This window comes from Pyrgilauda ruficollis, unplaced genomic scaffold (genome assembly GCF_017590135.1).
Source record: "Pyrgilauda ruficollis isolate IOZ18807 unplaced genomic scaffold, ASM1759013v1 scaffold41, whole genome shotgun sequence".
Taxonomy (NCBI): domain Eukaryota; kingdom Metazoa; phylum Chordata; class Aves; order Passeriformes; family Passeridae; genus Pyrgilauda; species Pyrgilauda ruficollis.
Window position 1 is genome coordinate 8,216,648 of NW_024525601.1, and position 20,378 is coordinate 8,237,025.

Genomic DNA, 20,378 nt, shown 5'->3' on the forward strand with positions numbered 1-20,378 from the left:
TGGAGGGCTGGGATTGAGGTGCCTTATTATTGACCATATGCTTTGGTGAATTCTCTCAGTCTTAATCATTTGAAGGCTGCTTTGGAGTCTCACAGCTGTGCTTTTCCATATGCCTGAACTTATCCTGTCTTCTGAAGAGTCTTTCCATGTTGGTCTATCTCCAAATTTGATATTTTTGTAGAATGAAGTTACAGATCTAATTGAAAAACCTTTTCTCTATTGGCGTTACTTAGAAAATCCCAAGTTCAGATCTGTTTGGAATCCATCTCACAGCCTTGGAAGAAGGCTGCATTTTTCACCCTCTTTCCCACAGAATAAAGAACAGTGTCCGGAAGGACGAGTTGGTGGGCTGTGCTGTGGAAGCTTCTACTGCCTATGACAATATTATTGGTGCCATCAAGGCAGCAGAGGAGGCAGCCAACCAAGCTGGGAAAGCAGCTGACTCAGCTTTATCGGTAAGTGTCAGTAAGTGGCCAAGTCATGGTAAACTTGTTACAACTGGAGTTCTATTTTCTTTAACTATCACAGAGGCCCCAAAATAAAACAGCTGTGTGTCTTGGAATGCTTTATTTTTCTGTGACCTTTTATATGAGCTGCTGTTCTGCATGTTGATTAATTAGTCTTGGCTCAGCGCTAACCAGGCCAATTAGTGCCTTTCTGATGGGACTGCCCATATGAGTACTGACTGTTGCTTTCAGTGCAAAATAAAGAGATCTGACAAGGCAAGCCTGGTAATCACTGCAGGTGATTTCAGGTATTCTCTTTTGCTCTGTACTACTAATACCCACAAGCTCGTCAGCAGATATATATCATCCAACAGCTGTATGCTAGCAATTTCTTCCTAATGCCCTAAAATCCCTCTGAAGATTGCTAAAGACCAAGGCTGTAGTATGCTTGAATTAACCTGGGTAATTGTTGTTAAAGGTTATGTTCGTCATATGAGATCTCAGTAGAGTTGGGGGTTCTTTAAATTGGATTGGCCTCTCTCTTTTACTCTTAAAATTTAAATGTAATTATCAAGTGATCTTGCAAGTACCATGCTTCTATTGTCAGACTGTGAAGAGAGAAGACCTATCAGGAAAAGCTGCAAGGTTAAAAACTGAGAGCAGTGCACTCATGGATCAAGCACAGGAGACTAAAAGGACTTTGCAAGGTACTAAGAAAGTGGTAACTAGAAATGTTGGCACAGCACGAGAAACTTTCCTTGAACCATAAATTTTCACATCTCAGCAAAACCCTTCAGTACTTGTTCAATGAAACAATGCGAGTTCCATTACAGTGGGACTTTTTGTCATAGTTATTTCCCATAGTAAAAAGGCAAGAAAGTAGATTTCTGGTTTCTGCTATGCTATACGCCTTTGCAGTCCTCCTGTCCAGCAAATTCTTTGCCTTGCATTTGTTTTGTAGTGGACTTAATGCTCAGTGGCAGCACGAGCCGTGCAAGAGTGTAGACAAGTGCTGCAATACCACCTGCCCAACGGAAAATTGATATTTTTCTTTAAAATTCTCATGGGGCTTTCACTGTTTTGCAGCTCTTGGTCCTAACCTTGAAGACCTAAAGCAAAGACTTGATGTCGCTGATGGAAAGACGAATTCACTCAAAATTGATCTTGTCACTGCTCAAAACAATCTCAATGGGATAAACAGAGGTTTGTTACTTAGGGATCGCTTCTGGCCTGCTTTCATCTATTACTGTAAGAATCTGCGTGTTCATTTCTGTGTGTTTCAGGTGACATCGACAGCATCATCAGCAGTGCAAGGAACATGGCAGAAAATGCCAACTCTGTCACCAATAGTGTGTTGGGGGAACTGGCCCCAATTGAAGTGGAAGTGGAAAGAATTAAGAGTAACTATGGAAGCACACAGAGTGCCAGCTTCAATAAAGCACTGATGGAGGCAAACAACTCAGGTATTGCAGGTGCTGTGTGCGACCTGCCAAATCACTGTAAGGGTGAACATGGCCAGTTTGCAGCAGATGCTTTGATCACTCAAGAGTTAGGCATGTACCCTAAGCTAGTATTCTGAGCTGCTTTTATGGCCAGTAGAAAGGGACAGGCACAGCAGAAAGTGGCTCAGGCCATTCTGTGGTATGTGTTAAAAGCTAGTGCCATGATATAAAAGCTAGTGCCATAACTGGTCTCTGAAGATTTGAGGGCCAGTGACTAATGGGGAACCTCAGGGGTCCATACTGATCCTGTTCAACATCTTTATTAATGATCTGGATGATGAGGCAGAGTGTGCCTCAGCACGTTTGCTCCTGACACTAAACTGGAAGGAGTGGCTGATACACCAGAGGGTCATGCTGCCATCCAAACATCAACAGGCTATGGAAATAAACTGCCAGGAACCTTTTGAAGTCCAACATGGAGAAGTCCTGCACCTGAGAAGAAATAAACCCATGTACCAGTAAAGGCTGAGCAGGTGGCAAAGCTGGAAAAAAGCTTTGGTGGGCACAAAGTTGAAGATGCACCTGCAATGTACCCCTGGAGTAAAAGGTTTAAGCACAGGAGATTCCATCTGAACATGACAAAAGTTATTTTGCTGTGAGGGTGACTGAGTACTGGCACAGGTTGCCCAGGGAGGTTGTGTCGTCTCATCCTCAGGAATATTCAGAAGCCTGCCTAGACACAATTCTAGGCTACTGGACCTAGGTGGCCCTGCTTGAACACAGGGGTTGGACACTGTGACCTCCAGAGGTTCCTTCCTACTTCAGCTGCTCTGTTATTGTGTGATTTTCTACTACATTGCCTAGAGAAGGGCCCTAGACAATTACCTTAAGCTACATGTCTGTTAGCTGAAATTAAGTGAAAAGGATTGCACAGAGCCAGTGCTGAATACAAAATAAGGGACAACCACATTCCCAATCAACTTCATTTTATGTCTTTTCAGCAGCTTTATATGATAAAGTCAAGTAAGAGAAAAACATTTTAAATAATATAAATAGAAGAGCTAGTCCTGCATGATGTTGCAGGGTTGTAAGTCATCCCTGCAGTTACAAAACTGGTTTTTAAGTCATATTTAGAAATACAAAAGCTCAGGATTTCATTTTGTTTGCTTTCTGCATCATTGGGTTGGAGATGAGAAATTGTTTCCTATTATAACAAAAGTTGAAATTCTCATCATATTTCCTTTTCTCTTAAATAGACCTGGCCAGATACTGTAAGACACTGCTAAACTGTAATGATTAGCAACCTTGACACAAGAATATAATTCATGCCCTATTCAGTCAGGCCAGAAGTCTGCCTACCCCATTATTCACTCTCTGACAGTGGCAGTAGGAGATGCTGCAAACCTGAGTCCTGTCTGCTCTCCTTTATCCTCATTCTCCCCTAGCATGCACCGCCACTCGGAAATAGTATCAGAGACCACATAGCTGTTCTACTTAATACTTTTTTCTTTACCTAAAACATTTTTGGAAGTGCTGATTCTGACTGCTTCTGCAAATACCTTTGGCCAAAAATTTCAGGAGTACAATAACCTCTTATAAACTGCTACTTTTAGTGAGAGCTTCCTAATATTGTAGGACCAGTCAAAACTGTTTTGTCATTACCCTGTCCACTGCTTTTCTGATACTTGTGTAGTGATACCATATTTTTGCATCTTGTTTTCCTCCTCCTTTTTAATATCAATTATTTTCTTTCTTTCATTGCAGTAAAAAATTTGACAAACCAACTTCCAGATCTGTTCAGCAAGATCAAGAGTATCAACCAACAGCTGATGCCAATCAGCAACATCTCTGAGAACATAAATCGCATAAGAGAGCTGATTCAGCAGGCAAGAGATGCTGCAAATAAGGTCTGTCCTGAGCATTGCAATCATGCGTGGCCTCAGTGGTTTGGATACACAACAGTACTTCCATTCCTCTTTCTAAATAATTTTATTTAAATGTGTGTGAAAAACCAGACATAAGTTTTATTCAACAGCACTACCCAGAAACTGAAGTAACTGTGGTGATGGGAAGCATAATAATTCATACATAAAAATGACAGGATGCAGTAGCATCCTGCTACATATTTCTCCCATTAGTTGTTTTCCCCAGGGCATTTCCGTAGTACTTATTTGTACAGCAGACTCTTGCCTTCCAAGGTACATTGTGGTGGCTTTGACAGCAGGGACAGAGTTGGCTCTGCTGCTTAGGGACAGGGCTCTCCACCCATGTGTGGTCAACTGAAAGCTGATGCTGCCAAAGAAGTTGTGCAACCCGGTTACTCCAGCTGCTCCAAAATGTTAGAAATTGGCTACTGGCACCTTATTAGACTGTCCTTTCTCATTTAAGGAACTGCTGTAGTTGCTGAAGTGATAGTGTGCTCTCAGGTACCAAGAAGCATTCCTGAGATCATCATGAATAGCCTAGAGTTACAGTGAATAAGAGGAATCAGTGATCATGGCGTATTTAGCTGTAATAGGATGTGTCCTTATGATACCAGAGGTGCATTGTAATTCCCAGCAGACAGTTAAGTCCAGCTAAGTGAAGCACCAGGATGTGTTTGTAGACATCTGAATAATTCATAGACTTGCTCTTTAGAGCTGCAGGGCACATCCTTCCCTGTCCATGTATTGAAGGTAACAGTTACTTGACAGTGGCACAGTAAGGGTTGATTAATTGATGTCTGGAACAAAAAAGTGCTTGTGTTAAGTATTGATAATACAGACTAGTGCATTATCCACTCTGTTTCCTAATTATTTTGTTTGGTAGGATGAGAGTCCAAATCTGTGGTAATTAATGGCTGAAACATGACTAGGATGTGTAATGGGTTACTTTGCAATTAAACACACCAGTGAAACAGGAGTGGTAGCAATAGTTAATTGTAACATACTCAACTCTGGTTTTCTTAACAGGTTTCTATTCCCATGAGGTTCAATGGCAGCTCTGGTGTAGAAGTTCGACCTCCAAGCAACCTTGAAGATCTAAAGGGCTATACTTCTCTTTCCTTGTTTATCCAAAGACCTCAGCAGAGATCAGACAGCCAGCAGAGGGCAAATAGGTTTGTCCTGTACCTGGGTAATAAAAATGTAGGTACATTTTGATATTTAATCTGATTTTAAGACCAGACATCATGTTTTGAGAAAAGGATGGGAAGTGACCTGTTCTGACTGAAATTTGTAGCTACTGTTGGCCTATTTCTTTAAAATTGAGTATAAGTCATGGTAGAAGTGTTATGTTCATTCTTTCCCTGGCAAAGTAACTAACAAGTGTCTGAGCCTTGTTCTTTGATGCTTTGCTCTTTTGCTCTTTTGGAAGTTACTTGTCCATCATGGATACCATCACACATTCTTATCAGACCTGTCCATTTCTGCAGCAGCCAGCACAAACTCAGCCCAACTCCTGCCTCAGAGCTTTTGACTCTTTTCACAATATAAGTCACTCTGAGTTTCTCTGTTGGTTAAAAAAAAAGTGATCATTCCACTTTTAAAATTCATCCCCCTCAGCTCTTAATTTTTTTGTCTTCTGAATATGCAGAATAATGCAGACCTGCTTGTGCATTCAGGTTTGCTCAATCACTATCAAATATTTAAAAATTTTCCTGCATGTGGTTTCTAATCTTGTTATTTGACAGGAGCTGTATCTGTAGTAAGCCTTATGCTTACACAGAAAGCTGTTTAGAGGTATTTGTTCTACACTGGATTTCATGTTTTTATCCTCTGAATAACTAGCCAGGATATCAATTGAAAGCATTTTACTGGTTACTTCTGAAATACATTGACAACAGTCAAGAGACTCTTGAACAAATAAAAAGTGATTTTTTGGGGAAAATGACTGCTCCCAGTCACCTCAGTAGGAACCATTGTCCTTCACTGAGTGTTGTTCTGAACATCTTTTTTACGTCACAGATGTTGAGTCTAATTCTTAGTAAAGGTGTCATGTTTTCATAGCTTTAGCTGGGAGATGTTACAAGTGAGAAAAATATTTTAGATACTGTTGTTACAAAAATAAAAAGTCACACATGACTTTTCAGTTAATTTGTAACTATATTCATTGAATCAGTGCAACATATAGGATTACAATTTTTTCTTCCCAGAACTGATAAACTTAATTATCATCATTAGGTGGGTGGATTTCTTATGACTCATGCACAGCATGATGATGTCTCTGAGGAAGTGCTGCTGTATTTTACCTTAATTATAATTAATCATTTATTAATTATTATTTACTTGCTATTTTTAGGCTTCCAAGGACTACATTGGTATGGCTGTGAAAGATGGTTACCTTACTTGTGTCTATAACCTGGGAGGTGGTGATGGAGAGGTGAGAGTGCAGTCACTGGTGACTCTAAGCAACACTGAGGAAGCTGTTATGGATCAAGTTACATTTGAAAGGTATAAGGCCCACAGTGTACAACAATCTTCTTGAAAACCTGCTCATAACATCTTTTATCAGTGTGATGTGATATTCTGCCTGTTTTGGTTTTAGGATTTACCAGTATGCAAAGCTGAAGTACATCAAAGCAGCAACATCAATTTCTCCAGTTTATGAAAGCCCTAGGAGTGCAAGCAGTGGAGATAGTGACATGCTCCTCAATCTTGATCCCAGCAGTGTTGTCTTTTATGTTGGCGGATACCCAGCAGATTTTAGGGTACAGAGTTTCTTACTATTAAAGAGATGTTGTGTTAATCATCCCATCGTTCTTACAAGTAAAGACTGGATCTAGCAGTCTTTCAAAAGTATGTGTAAAAGTTTACCTCTGTCAGTAGGATTAGATGAGATGCAAGGAGATGCTACTTCCTACAGAATCTGCCTGGCTTGTACCATTCTACAGCTCAAATAAGGGAGCATGATGATATTTCACTTGCCAAGGAAAGCATGAAACCTGTCCAGCCCTGCTAAATACTGTTCCCAATCCATGTGACTCTACTTTAAATTGTGCTGCAGTACACCTAGGGTTGGATCGGATGGTTTGGATATTGTATATAAGCATGTAGTATCTTTTTTTACATATTTATAATATCATGTTCTGTGTCTTAATAATATTTGCAGTAACTCTTAGTAGTTAGATAGTGATGTAAAATTTTGTTAGCTGATGTTGATGAAATGGTTTTAATGACACTGTTTTGCAGCCTCCAGATAATCTCAACTATCCTCGTTATGAAGGCTGCATTGAATTAAACAGCCTAAATGAGCATATTATCAGCCTCTACAACTTCAAGAGGACTTTTAATCTCAACACCACTGAAGTGCAACCCTGCAGAAGGTATGATATCAACACAGAAGTGTTTCACAGTTCTGTGATTTTATCATTATGATTTCTTGTCTTTTACATCTAGAAGAATAACCACTGTAGCTAAATTGGTGATTTTTTCTAACTCTTGGCCATTATTACATTTCTTAGAGAATCATCAGTAAATGACATGATTCACATCTATGGCAATCTCAGTCTGTTTAAATTTAAGTGTTATAAAATCCAGACACAATTTTTAGACTAATGTGTTCATCTACTTTATAAAATAAATATTACATTAAGTTCAAAAAAGTCAGTCATTAATGATTTCCTCTCTAAAGACTATTTGTGAATCTGACAGAAGCCAGTGGAAGGTTTTCTCTCTGCCTGGGTTAGATCAGAATTTGGCCCGATACCAAATGCTTTAACTTAAGCTTTTTTAAAATTATAATGGCAGTAAGTCCACGTGGTAGAAGTTTTTGCTGACATATATTCACATCTGTGACCTTGAATTATTACAGGTATAAAGAGGAGACTGACCAAAGCTATTTTGAGGGCACTGGTTATGCCAGTGTCACAGCAGGAGAAAGAAGTGCCCAACAAGTACGGTACGAGCAGGCAATTGAGACGACTGCAGACGAAGGCATGGTGTTCTTTGCAGCAAATGGGGTAATGTGTGGAATGCTTCTGTCTGTTCTGTAGTGCAAGAACATCTTAAAAATCTTGCTTATTAAAGAACATGTTAGATATAGTAACAACTGTAAGGAAATAAAAGTGTTAAGTGTTAATAGAAGTGTTATTTTCATCTGTGTGAGAAATTAGTAGATATTGCTGTATGTTTAATGTCATATGGTTTAGTCTTAAGTAGCTGTGCAAGAAACAGGGAGTTGGACTTATGGGTCCCTTCCAGCTTGAGACATTCACCATGATTCTACCATGGTTGCCAAATACTCACTTTGTCAAGGCTGAGTAAAAAATCGTTCGAAGAAGCTCCTCCCTTGGGCCATGCAGAGAATTCAGAAATGGGAGCAGGAAGGGAGGAATGTGGTTGGGATCAAACCAAGACTGGAATATTGAAATCCTCCAAAATTGGAAGTACACTCTTCCCAAATCTGGATATGTGTGGAAACAGAGTAAGAAGGAATATAGGAAGTAACATGATGACTTATACCTGTAAAGATTCTCAGAACAACAGTGCTGCTATTTATGTAACAATCTTGTAGGCATATTTGCAATCACTGGGGCATATTCTGGATAATTTTTCAATGCTGTAAAAAGTCAGTGGACATTTGAAATTACGCCAAGTCCTCTAGAGATTTGGAGCTGACACCAGACCTGTTTATAATAGTTTAAAAAGTAATTATGATTGATTAGTATAAGTTTTAGGCCTTGTGTTATGTTTTCCCCAGAAAGCTTTCTAGAAGCATCTCGATAGCTTCGTTAAAATTATTCATATGACAGTGAAATATATCTGAAATTGTGGCAGTTTAATTGTGTTGGTGGTTTGTTTTTTTATTTTTATTGCAGGATCAATTCATCAGTGTGCTTATTAGAAATGGTCATACAGTTCTTAGATACAAACTTCACTCTGAAACTCCAAAAGAAGTAGAAGACAAAAACACTGTAAATGATGGAACATATCAACAAGTATGTAATTTTAAAGAAGCAAGCGATCATTATTTGTAAAAATACGCATTAACTGAAACTGTCCTGTTGTAAAGTTTAGTTGTGGAATTTTCCTTTTCTGTGAGGAGATCAAGTCACTGGAGACTAGTCTGGAGATGTGAAAATTAATCTTTCTGTTTTCCTGCTTCAATGTGAATAGTTAAGTTTTAACAGTGAAACCACCAAAGGAAAAATTTTGTCAGAACAATGCTTTACATAAAGATAGCTGTGTACTTGCAATTATTTGCATTAGTTTCATACTTAGTGTTTTCACCAGCTAAGGTTTTATTTCTTCAGAGTGGGCTGATCTTTTTAGAGATTATTCTTTTGCAGTCTTTGTTGTTGCTTGTCTCCTGCATAAAGATACTGTTAAAAAACTGTTTTTCTGGTTGTTTAGTTCTCCCTTTTTCCCTTAATATATTTCCAACTAAATAGTGTAAGCTGCAGGGTCTGCTGCAAGGAATCTTTATGCTCTACTGGGTTAAGTTACCTTCAGAGAGCTGACTGGCTTAGTTTTTGTATCAGGCAGCAGCTTCTGAATCTTCACCTGCAACGACAAGACATCATCTGAATCTTAGGTGAGGTGTGTTTTTAGAGCAATCTTTCAGATGAAAATAAAACCTCACCATGTATTTGGAGAGTTGAACATTTTCCTTGCTATGACTAAATGCCCAAAGCTTGCAACGTACCTTTGAACTACTGCAGTTATCCTTGATTAAGTTACTAGTAAACAAGAGGAGGGGCAAAAAAACCATCACTGTGTCCTGCTCTGTGGGGTACTTTTAATCGGGTAAATGATTTTTGTTTCTGCCAAGTGAAATGGTTCTCATTATTCATGTATTTCAGATTAATTTGGTGTTTGACCGAAGAAACAAAGTTGTGTATGTCAGTCCTGATATTAGAGCCAACATACAAGTCTTCAAGTTCACTGAGTACTACCTAGGTGGAGTTCCATCTTGGCTGCGGGAACGGTGAGCAGCTATAAAAGGACTGTAATAAACAGGCTTTGTAGGGAAACTGCATCTAAAATCTTTCCTTACATAATTTCTTTCATGCTCTGTACTGACTGTCTCGTGTGACATAAAAAAACCAAGTGTATAATACATGATCATAATCCGTGACTTTTGGCTAATGGTGAGATCTTTGTTGTAGCTCATCCTAAAGATTTGGTTTGATTAGCATGAGTATATGTACACAAGAAAGATTGCTCTTGTTCTCTTTTTCTGTTTCATATATTGTCAGTATTTATAGGTTACTATAGTGGAGTGTGCTTTGAAATGCTGGGCTACTGAACTCTTTTTCCTTCCCCTCCCTGAAACCAGTTTTAATATATCCACACCTGCATTCCGGGGCTGCATGAAGAATGTGAAAAACCCAAGCACTGCATCTGTTGTTTTTGATAAGACTTTTGGTGTCAGCAAGAAATGTTCAGATGACTGGAAGGTAACTAATACGTTTCCTCAAAAACTTCTGCTGGAGTTCACAGACTCTGGTTTGTCTATAAGTCCTGGGCCATTATGTTTTGCTTAGGTCAAAAATGATATTTGGTTAACATGCACTGGCAGTAAAAGAACCTGGATTGGGTGTGAAGATGTGGAAATAAAAGAGAAACCAGCCCTGTTGTGGTAGCTTGTTACAGCACATAGTCCACCCTCTTATTTAATACTGTTTACAGTTAAATATTCATATTTACCATGTAATCTTGTTGGCTTCCAGTTGCTTTTATTGATTAGGCTGGAATACATAATACTACTCTGTATCTTTCCTCTTGGCAAGGTGTTTACGCTTCCTAATTAAATGACCTCTCAGCCTTTTTTCTTAAAAGATCTTAACAGACTCCTTCCATCGAAGTCTCTTATTCTAAGGCTCCACTCATCTGATTGTTTTGTAATTATTTTCTGTGCATCCTTGAGTTTTACCATGTTCTTTTTAAAATGGGACAACATGGCATTTCAGTGCTGACTTAACTAGTGCTACTACATGGAGAGATGAAAACTATCCTTCTGCTTCTACTTACTGCTGCTTACATGGTACATGATCTCATTTGTCCTTTTTACTACAGTATTGCACTGAAAGTTTGTGTTTATTTACTTTTACTTGTGGCACCTAAACCTTTCACTGACCAATTTCTTCACAGACTATCTTTGCAGAGGATCTAATCTTCATTCTCCGTATCTGTATAACTTCTCATGATTAAAAAGTGACCTGTGACTCACACAGTTTCAATTATGTAGCACATCTGCACAGCTTCATAGTTACGATCTATTCCTCCAGCTACTCAGTTGTGTCCTCAAATGTGAAAACTTTCAAAGCCACAATAGCTAGAGATGAGCAGCTCATTATTCTCAGCAAGCCTTCTCTCTCCTTTTAGAGTTTCTCAGACGATAGTTAATGCTGGCAAAGCCAATTCTGACAGTCTGTTCTGTACTGAAATAATGGTTTTTGAGGTTTGCCTTGTGCTCGGTTTTGACTGGAGCTGATCACAATTATGTTGAGTAGGGCAGCTGTTGTCTCATATTGGCATTTCTTCTGATTAAAAGGAAAATCACTGAAATAATTTTCTCTCTTTCAGCTTGTTAGATCTGCAGCTTTCTCCAAGGATGGGACACTGAGCCTGAGTGCAGCAGATTTCCCATTTCCAAAGGATTTCCAAGTTGGCTTTGGCTTTCAGACAACAGCTTCTACTGGAACACTCTTAAATTACAATCTACGGGTATGAAACACATTCAACTTAGCATATGTGATGGGTTTTATCTCTGAATCAGTCATTTCAGTTTGTGTCATAAGTCTCATCTAGATTCCTGTATTTTAAGGTAAGAAATGCCTTTTTTTGAGTGTGGCATTGTTCATGTCATAGGTCTGAGAAATGCATTCTGGCAATTTCTTCACATGGCCAACAACTAGTTTGATGAGTAACTGAGCTTTGAATTCAAGCCTTCTGGAGAGTAGCTCATGCACCTGACAACAACATCCCAGCAAAAAAAACCTGTTGCTTAATTGGCTGGAAATTTTCTCAAGGAAAATTTTCCACACAGAAATGTTACCATGTCTGAATAGGCAGAGGAAAGGGACTAGTTCTAGCTATGATCCCTCAAAAAGCAGGGAAGTTTAAGTAGAGCCCCATTCTGGCTGGCTGGAGGAGCTAAGAAGTGGGTGCACACCAGCTATTTGATAAGTGGAGAACTGGCTCTTCTGCTTTTTGTAAAAATAAGAAAGTATTTTAATTAAATGTTTGCTATTCAGAGTGCAGCGGTATTTTGAAATGGAAGCTAGGCTCATCATGCAGAATTTGGTACACATCTGGTGCTAGATGACTGAGAAATGCAGCTCTAGTGTAAGAAAATTTGTTGCCGACTGGCACCCACTGAGAGCTCTATTAATGGCAGTAGCAAGAACTAAAGGCTTTTGCATTTATTTAGTTGATCATTTTGTGGGATTCTTTTGTAGCCTGATGTTCTTTCCATCTTTCTGAGTCCTGGCTCTGTAACTGCAAAGATACGAGATAAGGAAATTAAACTGGAAAAGAAATATGAAGATGGGTCAATGCATTATGTGACAGTAATAAAAACAGGCAACAGGTGAGTCCAGTTCTTCATCTAGTTCTTATATGTTGTGGTTGGAGAAAGGAAATTCAAATTTTGTGGGACTAATTCTTTGGCTAAACAGCTTAAAATGGTCTCTTCTAGCAGAGGATACCTAAATAATTAAGGGAAAGGAGATTTTTGTTCTATGAATGTGCATGCGGGTACCTGTGGTGTTTCAGCTGTACTCTACTATGCATTTCTTCTATAGGTTGTGTGAGTTTTGACTGCTTGTCTAGCTGGAGCTTTGGAGTCTTTGGAGCTCTTCCCCTTCCTATAACCTTCATGTGTGTCCCCTGTAAAGGACAAGGGAAGAAGCAGATGCGGTGTCTGTTTTTTCAATAATGATCTGTTATGCAGATATTAGATATTAGAAGAGACAATTTACTGAAAAGCTCCTAAATCATACTGATTGCTGTATAATGCATGAAATTACATAAGTGTTAGTTGAAGTGGAAAGTTTTGCATGGTTGGCTATAACTTTGAGTTATTATAAGTTAATACTGTCCGTTTCATTTTTACACAAAGACTTAAATCCTGTCCCATAGTTGACAATGAGAGCTTTTTCATGAATTTCAATTGCACCAGGATTTCACTATAGGACTGAGGTAGGAACTTCAATTCTTGCTCATTATCTAATATGGAAAAGCAGAGCAATTTCACAGCAGTCAATAAGCACATACTGAAAAAGTCCCAGAACTAAGCTAATGAAGCTCTAGCATAATCACAATGTAACAAGGAAATGCATCTGTCAAATGGTTATTTTACATATGTATGTATTGTTTAGTTTCCTGACTGCTTCTTTATATATCATGCTTAATTTCATTTACTTTTTTCAGAGTACATCTGATGGTTGATGATGAGTCAAAAGCAGTTGACTCTCCCAGGTCATCAAACTCACAGCAATCAAACAGACCTATAAAGTTTGGTGGAGATAATTTTGAAGGTTGCATCTCAAACATCTTTATTGAAAGGTATTTGGCCTAGAAAGAATTGTGTTTCATGCATTTTGGCCGGTTCTCCTTCTTAAATCATACTGAAATTACATTTTGCTTAAATGCTTTTCTTATACATGTGTGAAGCCTTTATGAGTGCATAACTTTGCTGCTTTCAAATACTCTTTCATTCAGGTATATTATACATGGGATCCAGTTATAATTGAATCTGCTGTTCAGATGTAAAGGAATTTTAGTCTCAATCATACCTGTTTAGAAGTCTGTTAGCCAAAGAATGAACTCTGCAGAGTAAATTGGATATGTACCAACAAGGCATCCAAAAAGATTTGCTAAATTGTCTAGTTATAGCTCCCCAGAGAGCCAGGTGGTGAAAGGAGCAAAGCTACTGACAGAATCAAAACAGTTACACAAACAAGTGAGACCATATGTGTAGAAATCATCTGCCTCATTTAGGCTGTCTCTTCTTTTCACGTGTTTGTCTAATTATTAGAGAATTATTAGAGGATTTGCCTTTAAAGGCAAAATTTAGGAGAAAAAATATGCATAAATATGTTTCTAGAAAACAAGCATTCCATGAGCCATAAGTCATGTCCCAGTGGGACTTGGTGTTAGCTAAGTTTTGGTGAGCATTTATATATGTGTAGAGTTTTCAAAAATAATGTATTTTGATCCATATGTCATACCACCACAGAATGGGAAGGGCTGGAAGGCACCTTTAAAGATCCTCTAGTTTTATCCCCCTGCAATGGGCAGGGACAACTTCCACTAGACCAGGCTGCTGAAATTATGTCTTCATTTAAAGCACTACAAGGTGTTCAAGTGATGCCAAGATGATTTTTTTCTCCATTTCTTTTATATACCTTTTATGTATCCTTAGTATTCCTAGCATGCATACTTGTAATTCCTTAAGTCTGATTACTCAGCTTAGCCCTAGTAGTCTGTTAAACCAGGAGACCAAACATCCTAAATGCCTCATAGTAGGAGGCTGGAAAGCCCAATGCTGTTTTGAGAAACCAAGGACCCCTCTAGAACACATCCTGTCAACTAAGATTCTGCCTGTCCAGGGGGGAATTCCTCAGATGGGGGAATATCATACTCTTCATCCAAGCCTCCCACTGGGGTATCCTTGTTAGATATCCCAGTTTGTAAGGTCTGTGATTTGTATATGTCATTTATTCATGTGTGTGCATTGCGGTGTGTCCCACCTTGGTGAAGTGGTGGACCATAAGGATCCTTATTAAAATACCAAGGTAAAAACCCCTTATCCCTTGATCTTGTCTGGCTCTCAATTTTTTTAAGACCAGTAAAAGGCATCAGAAGTAACCTATATATTAAATTTCCCATCAGAAAACAAATTTGTAAAGTTTTTGTGCCAAACTAGATGATGAAAAAATACTGTAGCTGGTCTGATGGAGTGAATGGAGAATGACCAGCATTAAAGTCCAGGTTCTACTCACAAATCTACCACTCTTCTCATAGAAAACCACAAGCAAGGAGCTTTGTAGCTTTTTTGTAGTTGTAAAGTTTTTTGTAATTTACTGATTACAGATGCTTGATACAACTTAGAAAATTGTAGTCTTATTTAATATTATTCTTTATACACAGGAATTTAAATTGGCTTTGACAGTCTTTCTGATAATTTGGTTATACTACTAGAGGTACATGTGAAATTGTGACAGGCTTTGTCCCTTGAAAACCTCATTAGAACATCTTATTTAAGGAGAGAGTGAAGCAGTACCTGATCATGTTATATTTTCTTGATTTGAAACTGGTTATGTATAATTACCAATCAAAATTTCGTAGTGTGATTCAGAAATCTTAATCAAGGCTGCTGTCATTTTTTTCTATTTTTTCAAGGGCCATATATGTTTGTTTTTTTAATAGCTTTTAGCAAAAATTACTTTGTTTAGAAAAGATGAGAACAGAACATCAGAGTTTTTCTATACCTCGAAAGAAATGAGCAGAGCCAGGAAAAAGATGATTTACAGCATTGAATATACATTTTTTGTTGAAAAATAAAAATTGATACTTTACTATCATGTCACTGGGAAATATATTTTATGCAGAACACATTTTTACAATATGTTTGTTGTTGATTACACTAAAGAAAAGGAATGCTGAGTCACAACACTTGCTGCTTTCATCATGACAGGGCTGGTCAGCTCCCCGAGGTTCAAAATCTTGTTGCTAATACTGGGAAGACTGGTGTATCTCTCGGAGCTTGCCAGGAATATGAAAACCTTGAACCAATGCTGCTGCAGGAATTTAAAAATCCTCTTAGGCTTAAGATGCTCAAGGTATGCTTATTGTTACTGTAATCTTTGCTCCATATTGATGCCCAGGCTTTCCATCATTTCTGGAACTGAGATTCAGATGTTCTTTCTTTTCTTCCATCTCACATCTGAAACAAGTTCTCACCTTGTTGGAGTTTCATGCTAAACACACACCTATCTAGAATGACAACAGCTTTTCTGCCTTTTAGGGAAGGATGTTGACTGCCATGGCTGGGAGCTCTTAAACGTGTTGATTAAAATGTTTCTATTTATGTGTACATATAATAAATGTTTCAATTCTATCTTATGTGCACAGAATGAAAAATACCTTGATTATTTGAAAGCTGCTAACGTGCAAAACCACACTATACCAGCTCAATTACATGACAGCAGTGAGGCATATCTCCTTGGAAGCACACCCAACAGTTTCATATCCTACATGTTTTCTCCATTATTATCTACAGACAGGTAATAAAAACATTCTCTGTTCTCCTCCTAGTACTTGAATTGTCGAAGATGCTTGACACTTAGCGTGCTGATTGTAAGGATTTCCTTCTTGTTTATATCTTGGGCCATAACAAAAGGTGGTTCTAAAAGTTCAGGCTTTTTTTTTTTCCTGTGCAAACATTTACCTGAACTGAGTCGATTGAATGGGATGTGGTGAACAATTACAGTGTATGTTAATGCCAGTTCCTAAGCCTGAATGTGTCAAGTTTCATTCACATTCAGAAATGCAGTGTATAATGCCCTGATTCCACCCAAATGCTACTCTGCATTTTCCAAATGGAGTTTCAGTGGAGAATAGAAAAGATACAAAAACCAACAAAACAGACCTATACTGGAATATGCTTACTTTCCATTACAGGTTACATTTCTCTGTAGATGTACGGACTCGATCATCGAGAGGATTAATAGTTTTCATGGAGGAAAGCTCTGAGGACTCTTACGTGGCTCTCCACATTTCAAAAGGACGTTTTGTCTTTTCACTTGGCTCTGGAGAAAAACAAATCAAAGTCAAAACCAGTATTAAATACAATGATGGGCAATGGCACACTGTAAGTAGTATGGAACCACAGTGATAGCATAACTAGCATTCAGCAGGCATAGCTTATTGCTTTTTTAAGAGAAGAGGAACTCAGTTTTGGTCATTGGAAATTAATTCCTATGCCTGAAAGTTCATGTGGTTGACAGGTCTCTGAGAGACCTTATTGAGACTGATGGCCCCAGGATGTTATTTTCAGTTTAAATATTTTAACAACATGATGTTTAATTTAAAGACAAAGAAAATCTGCAGTGGCTTTCATTGGCTTTTGGGTTTTTTATTCTGTTTTCCTTACCTCCTGGAAAGGTGGTCTTCAGCACAGATGGGAAGAACGCCCGCCTTGTTGTTGATGGTCTAAGGGCCCAGCACAGAAAATTGGCAACAAGTTCTGCCATCAGCATTAAGCCACCAGTCTACGTGGGAGGGCTGCCACCACTGAAGAGACAGGTAAATAATTGACAAATCCACCCACACACACTCCCCATGCTGCACTAATTATATAGGAAAGTCTTTAATATGCAGGATTTCCATGCTGAAAAGCTCTGGGGAGGATTTCCAAGGACCATGTGAGCACCATCTGTGACTGGTGTTTGCAGTGGTTCATTACAGATCTTTTTCCTCACCTGTTCACACAGCCTTCACCTGGACCCGTATTTTCAATATGTTGCTGAGACACTGATGACAACCATGTACTCTTTTCATTTTTATTCCTTAAAAATAGCAAAGACCAAAGTCACATTTTTAATTCCAGAAATACCATCTTTCTGCAGAACATTTACCTCAGTGGACTAAGCAATAATCAGTAGAAAAGCAAAAGAATCATTCTCATTAAGGAATTATGGATGTAGAACTGAATTTTAATCTGAAATATGTGTGATTGCTATTTAAAAAAGGGGACAGTTAATGATCCAGGGTATTTTATAAAATCAGATTTAAATAAACATATTTAGGAGGGGAAGGGCTGTTTGGGATTTGACAATTCCTCTTGCATTGTCTTTTTGATTCGGCATTGGGAAGTATCTGTTTTACAAGCAGGAGTCACATTAATACAAAATCAACTCTTACTGGGTTTCAAGAACTTTGTTTAGAATTTTGGAATACCTTTTCACTGCATCAAAGATGTTTTAGGTGCCATTGGTGCCAGTTGGCTTTCTATAGTCCAACAGTCCAAAAGAATCAATGTTTAGTATTATTGCTAAAAAAAAAACCATAATGCTTCAATATTCATGTTTTGAAATATGCTTTCAGAATATGCCAATGAAGAGTTTCAAGGGTTGCCTAAGGAATTTTAAGATTAATGGAAAAGCCATGAATGCACCTCAACAAAAAAATGGCATACTTCCATGTCTAGATGTTCCCATGGACACAGGGATTTACTTCTTTAATGAAGGAGGATATATCACCATTGGTAAGCTGTGTGGAGATTATGGTATATGGAATTGTCTGAAGCATGTTGGTGTATGGGTTACTTGTTTTTATGTGGTTTTCCAATTATCTCCACCTATGATCATCCCTCTCCCCACTGCTTAATTCTCCACAGGTAATTTGCTGATGGGTTTGGATTTCAAGATTGTGTTTACCATTCGACCAAGGAGTTCCATAGGTGTACTCCTCCATGCTGGAAGCAAGCAAGACAACTACTTGACTGTTTACATGAAGGGAGGGAAGGTGGGTACAGACTGTGTCCATTCCAGCTGTATGGCCCTCGTTCAGCAGGGGGAATTCTGACCTCCCCCTGTTGATCCTGTTCTTTGTCACAGTAAATTAACAGGTAACATCTTTACAGGTGATTGCTGCTGGAAATAGTGATGCTGGAGAATTCCAGGCATCAGTCACACCTAAGAAACCTCTGTCTGATGGGCTTTGGCATACCATTTCAGGTACATTGTACATACCATTTCTTCTGAAGCTTTGAAGGCATGGTGAGCACAGTGCACAGCACTGCAGCTCCAAATTTTTATTGATCATTTCACTTCTGTTTAGTCTGAGAATACTCTTTAGAACAATGCATCTTGTGTTAATTAAAGGCTTTACGTAAGATTTTTTGGTAGGCTCTGTTAAGCTCCAGATGACCTAGGTTTGTCAGTCTGACTCTGAATTAAAATAAAATCTGGGGGTTTTTTGTGCTTTAAATTTCAAGAAACAGGCTATTTAAAAATAGTGCCATATCTAGCTGATTCTGTAATATGGTTGAAAAAGAGTTCTTATTTACCTGCTTCTTTTGCAGTGTCTCAGAAGGAGAACACAGTGCAGCTAGAGGTGGGCACGCAGAGTAACTATACCACTGTACTTCAACCCTCTCCTCCTAGACGTGTCTATCAGCCACTCTACTTCGGCAAAATTCCAGGTAATATTATTGCTTCTTATTTTTTCATGATTTTTCATTTCCAAAACAAAGGTCCCATGCATTCATGTTCTCCTATATGATTTCCCCTCTTTTGAAAGCCCTGCCATGGCTTTTTTTAATTGATGTTCTTTAAAATAATTCTTATTAACTTGGTCTTTTCGCCTTGGTTTTGTAGCAAATTTGGACACCCCATGGCTTCCAGTTGAAGACCCGTTTTTTGGCTGTCTTCGGAGTATTACCATCAATGACAAACATGTCTCCACCAGGAGAATTTCAGAGGTTCATGGTGCAGTGAACTTGCACGGATGCCCAGAGAAGTAACTCTGCTGTTACAGTCGTCGTACACACACCAGGCTGGCTCTGCTGAAGAGCTGTGTGGATTCCCCTTTGCTGATCAGCATCAGGCTGCTTCTTCTGAACAGCCGGTGAGCAAATGCATCCTCTGGATGTGGACTGTGCCAAAGCAAGCAAAATGTATTTGCTTTGACAAACTCCCTTTTAAATGTTATTGATTTCCAAGGTAATCCGTTGTGCCTTTGGAGATATATGCAGAAATGTAATTGCATATACCCTACTGGGCCAAATTCTGCTCTCATCCACAACAGCAGAGACTTGAGCAACTCCAGTGTCTTAATTTTGGTAATTTTCCTTATCGTTGGCCATCTTGAGAGCAAATTTGATCCATTAATATAAAGAATTTTATAAAAAATATAAATCTCTTTGGATTGTTGCTTATACAGAAATGTACATTGATGTTAAAAGTAATAATAATAATATAAATGGAGTTTGAAGCACTTTAAGGAGTGAAACTCTGGGGGTTTGTTACAAAGTTAGGAATTGTGGGACCAAATAAATGCAGTATGTTCCTAAAACCTTTCATTTTCTTGTTTGGTTGTTTTAACCTTGTACGTTTTTAATGTTCTTTTTAGAAGCTGCTAAATCCTGCTTGCTTTGTGCAAATATTTCTGCAGGTTTAAGATGTTGATTTGCCTGAATAAGCAGGTATCCATCATCTCTGCATCTCTGCTCATCACAATTTGATTATCTAAAAATCTCAAAAAGAGGGTCATTTTTTTTGCAATCTTCAGAGACAGAGTGTCTCTTCCATAGGCAATTTTTTTCCTAATGAAATGAAGAAAAGTTTTATCAAGAACAGCAGCTGCATCTGCTACAATTGTGTAGCACAAACTACAGGACTGAAAACTGTTTTCTTCAACATTCAAATCTTTGTTTTGTACCTGACTGTGACCCACAGTGAAGAGCAGGGAACCCAGTTTGTTTTATTCTTCTGAGAAGAGGGCTGGACTGTATAGACTTGACATGGCTTCTTTTTCCACTGTCATTTAGAATCAGCATT

General features: G+C 38.4%; 1 protein-coding gene across 1 annotated transcript in view; it reads left to right on the top strand.

The window, feature by feature from the left end:
• Positions 1 to 19,858, top strand: part of LAMA3 (laminin subunit alpha 3) — a 105,939-nt gene extending 86,081 nt beyond the window's left edge. The window contains exons 53-77 of the mRNA XM_041477781.1: positions 314 to 455; positions 1,054 to 1,153; positions 1,533 to 1,649; positions 1,730 to 1,909; positions 3,653 to 3,795; positions 4,840 to 5,013; positions 6,167 to 6,318; positions 6,413 to 6,575; positions 7,057 to 7,190; positions 7,679 to 7,826; positions 8,685 to 8,804; positions 9,669 to 9,793; positions 10,145 to 10,265; positions 11,395 to 11,535; positions 12,270 to 12,400; positions 13,243 to 13,377; positions 15,512 to 15,656; positions 15,949 to 16,100; positions 16,498 to 16,687; positions 16,981 to 17,121; positions 17,923 to 18,082; positions 18,215 to 18,342; positions 18,461 to 18,554; positions 18,902 to 19,021; positions 19,197 to 19,858. Of these exons, the coding sequence (XP_041333715.1) occupies positions 314 to 455; positions 1,054 to 1,153; positions 1,533 to 1,649; positions 1,730 to 1,909; positions 3,653 to 3,795; positions 4,840 to 5,013; positions 6,167 to 6,318; positions 6,413 to 6,575; positions 7,057 to 7,190; positions 7,679 to 7,826; positions 8,685 to 8,804; positions 9,669 to 9,793; positions 10,145 to 10,265; positions 11,395 to 11,535; positions 12,270 to 12,400; positions 13,243 to 13,377; positions 15,512 to 15,656; positions 15,949 to 16,100; positions 16,498 to 16,687; positions 16,981 to 17,121; positions 17,923 to 18,082; positions 18,215 to 18,342; positions 18,461 to 18,554; positions 18,902 to 19,021; positions 19,197 to 19,342 (3,502 nt within the window). The 3' untranslated portion in view covers positions 19,343 to 19,858. The remainder of the gene's footprint in view (positions 1 to 313; positions 456 to 1,053; positions 1,154 to 1,532; positions 1,650 to 1,729; positions 1,910 to 3,652; positions 3,796 to 4,839; positions 5,014 to 6,166; positions 6,319 to 6,412; positions 6,576 to 7,056; positions 7,191 to 7,678; positions 7,827 to 8,684; positions 8,805 to 9,668; positions 9,794 to 10,144; positions 10,266 to 11,394; positions 11,536 to 12,269; positions 12,401 to 13,242; positions 13,378 to 15,511; positions 15,657 to 15,948; positions 16,101 to 16,497; positions 16,688 to 16,980; positions 17,122 to 17,922; positions 18,083 to 18,214; positions 18,343 to 18,460; positions 18,555 to 18,901; positions 19,022 to 19,196) is intronic.
• Positions 19,859 to 20,378: the final 520 nt, after the last annotated feature.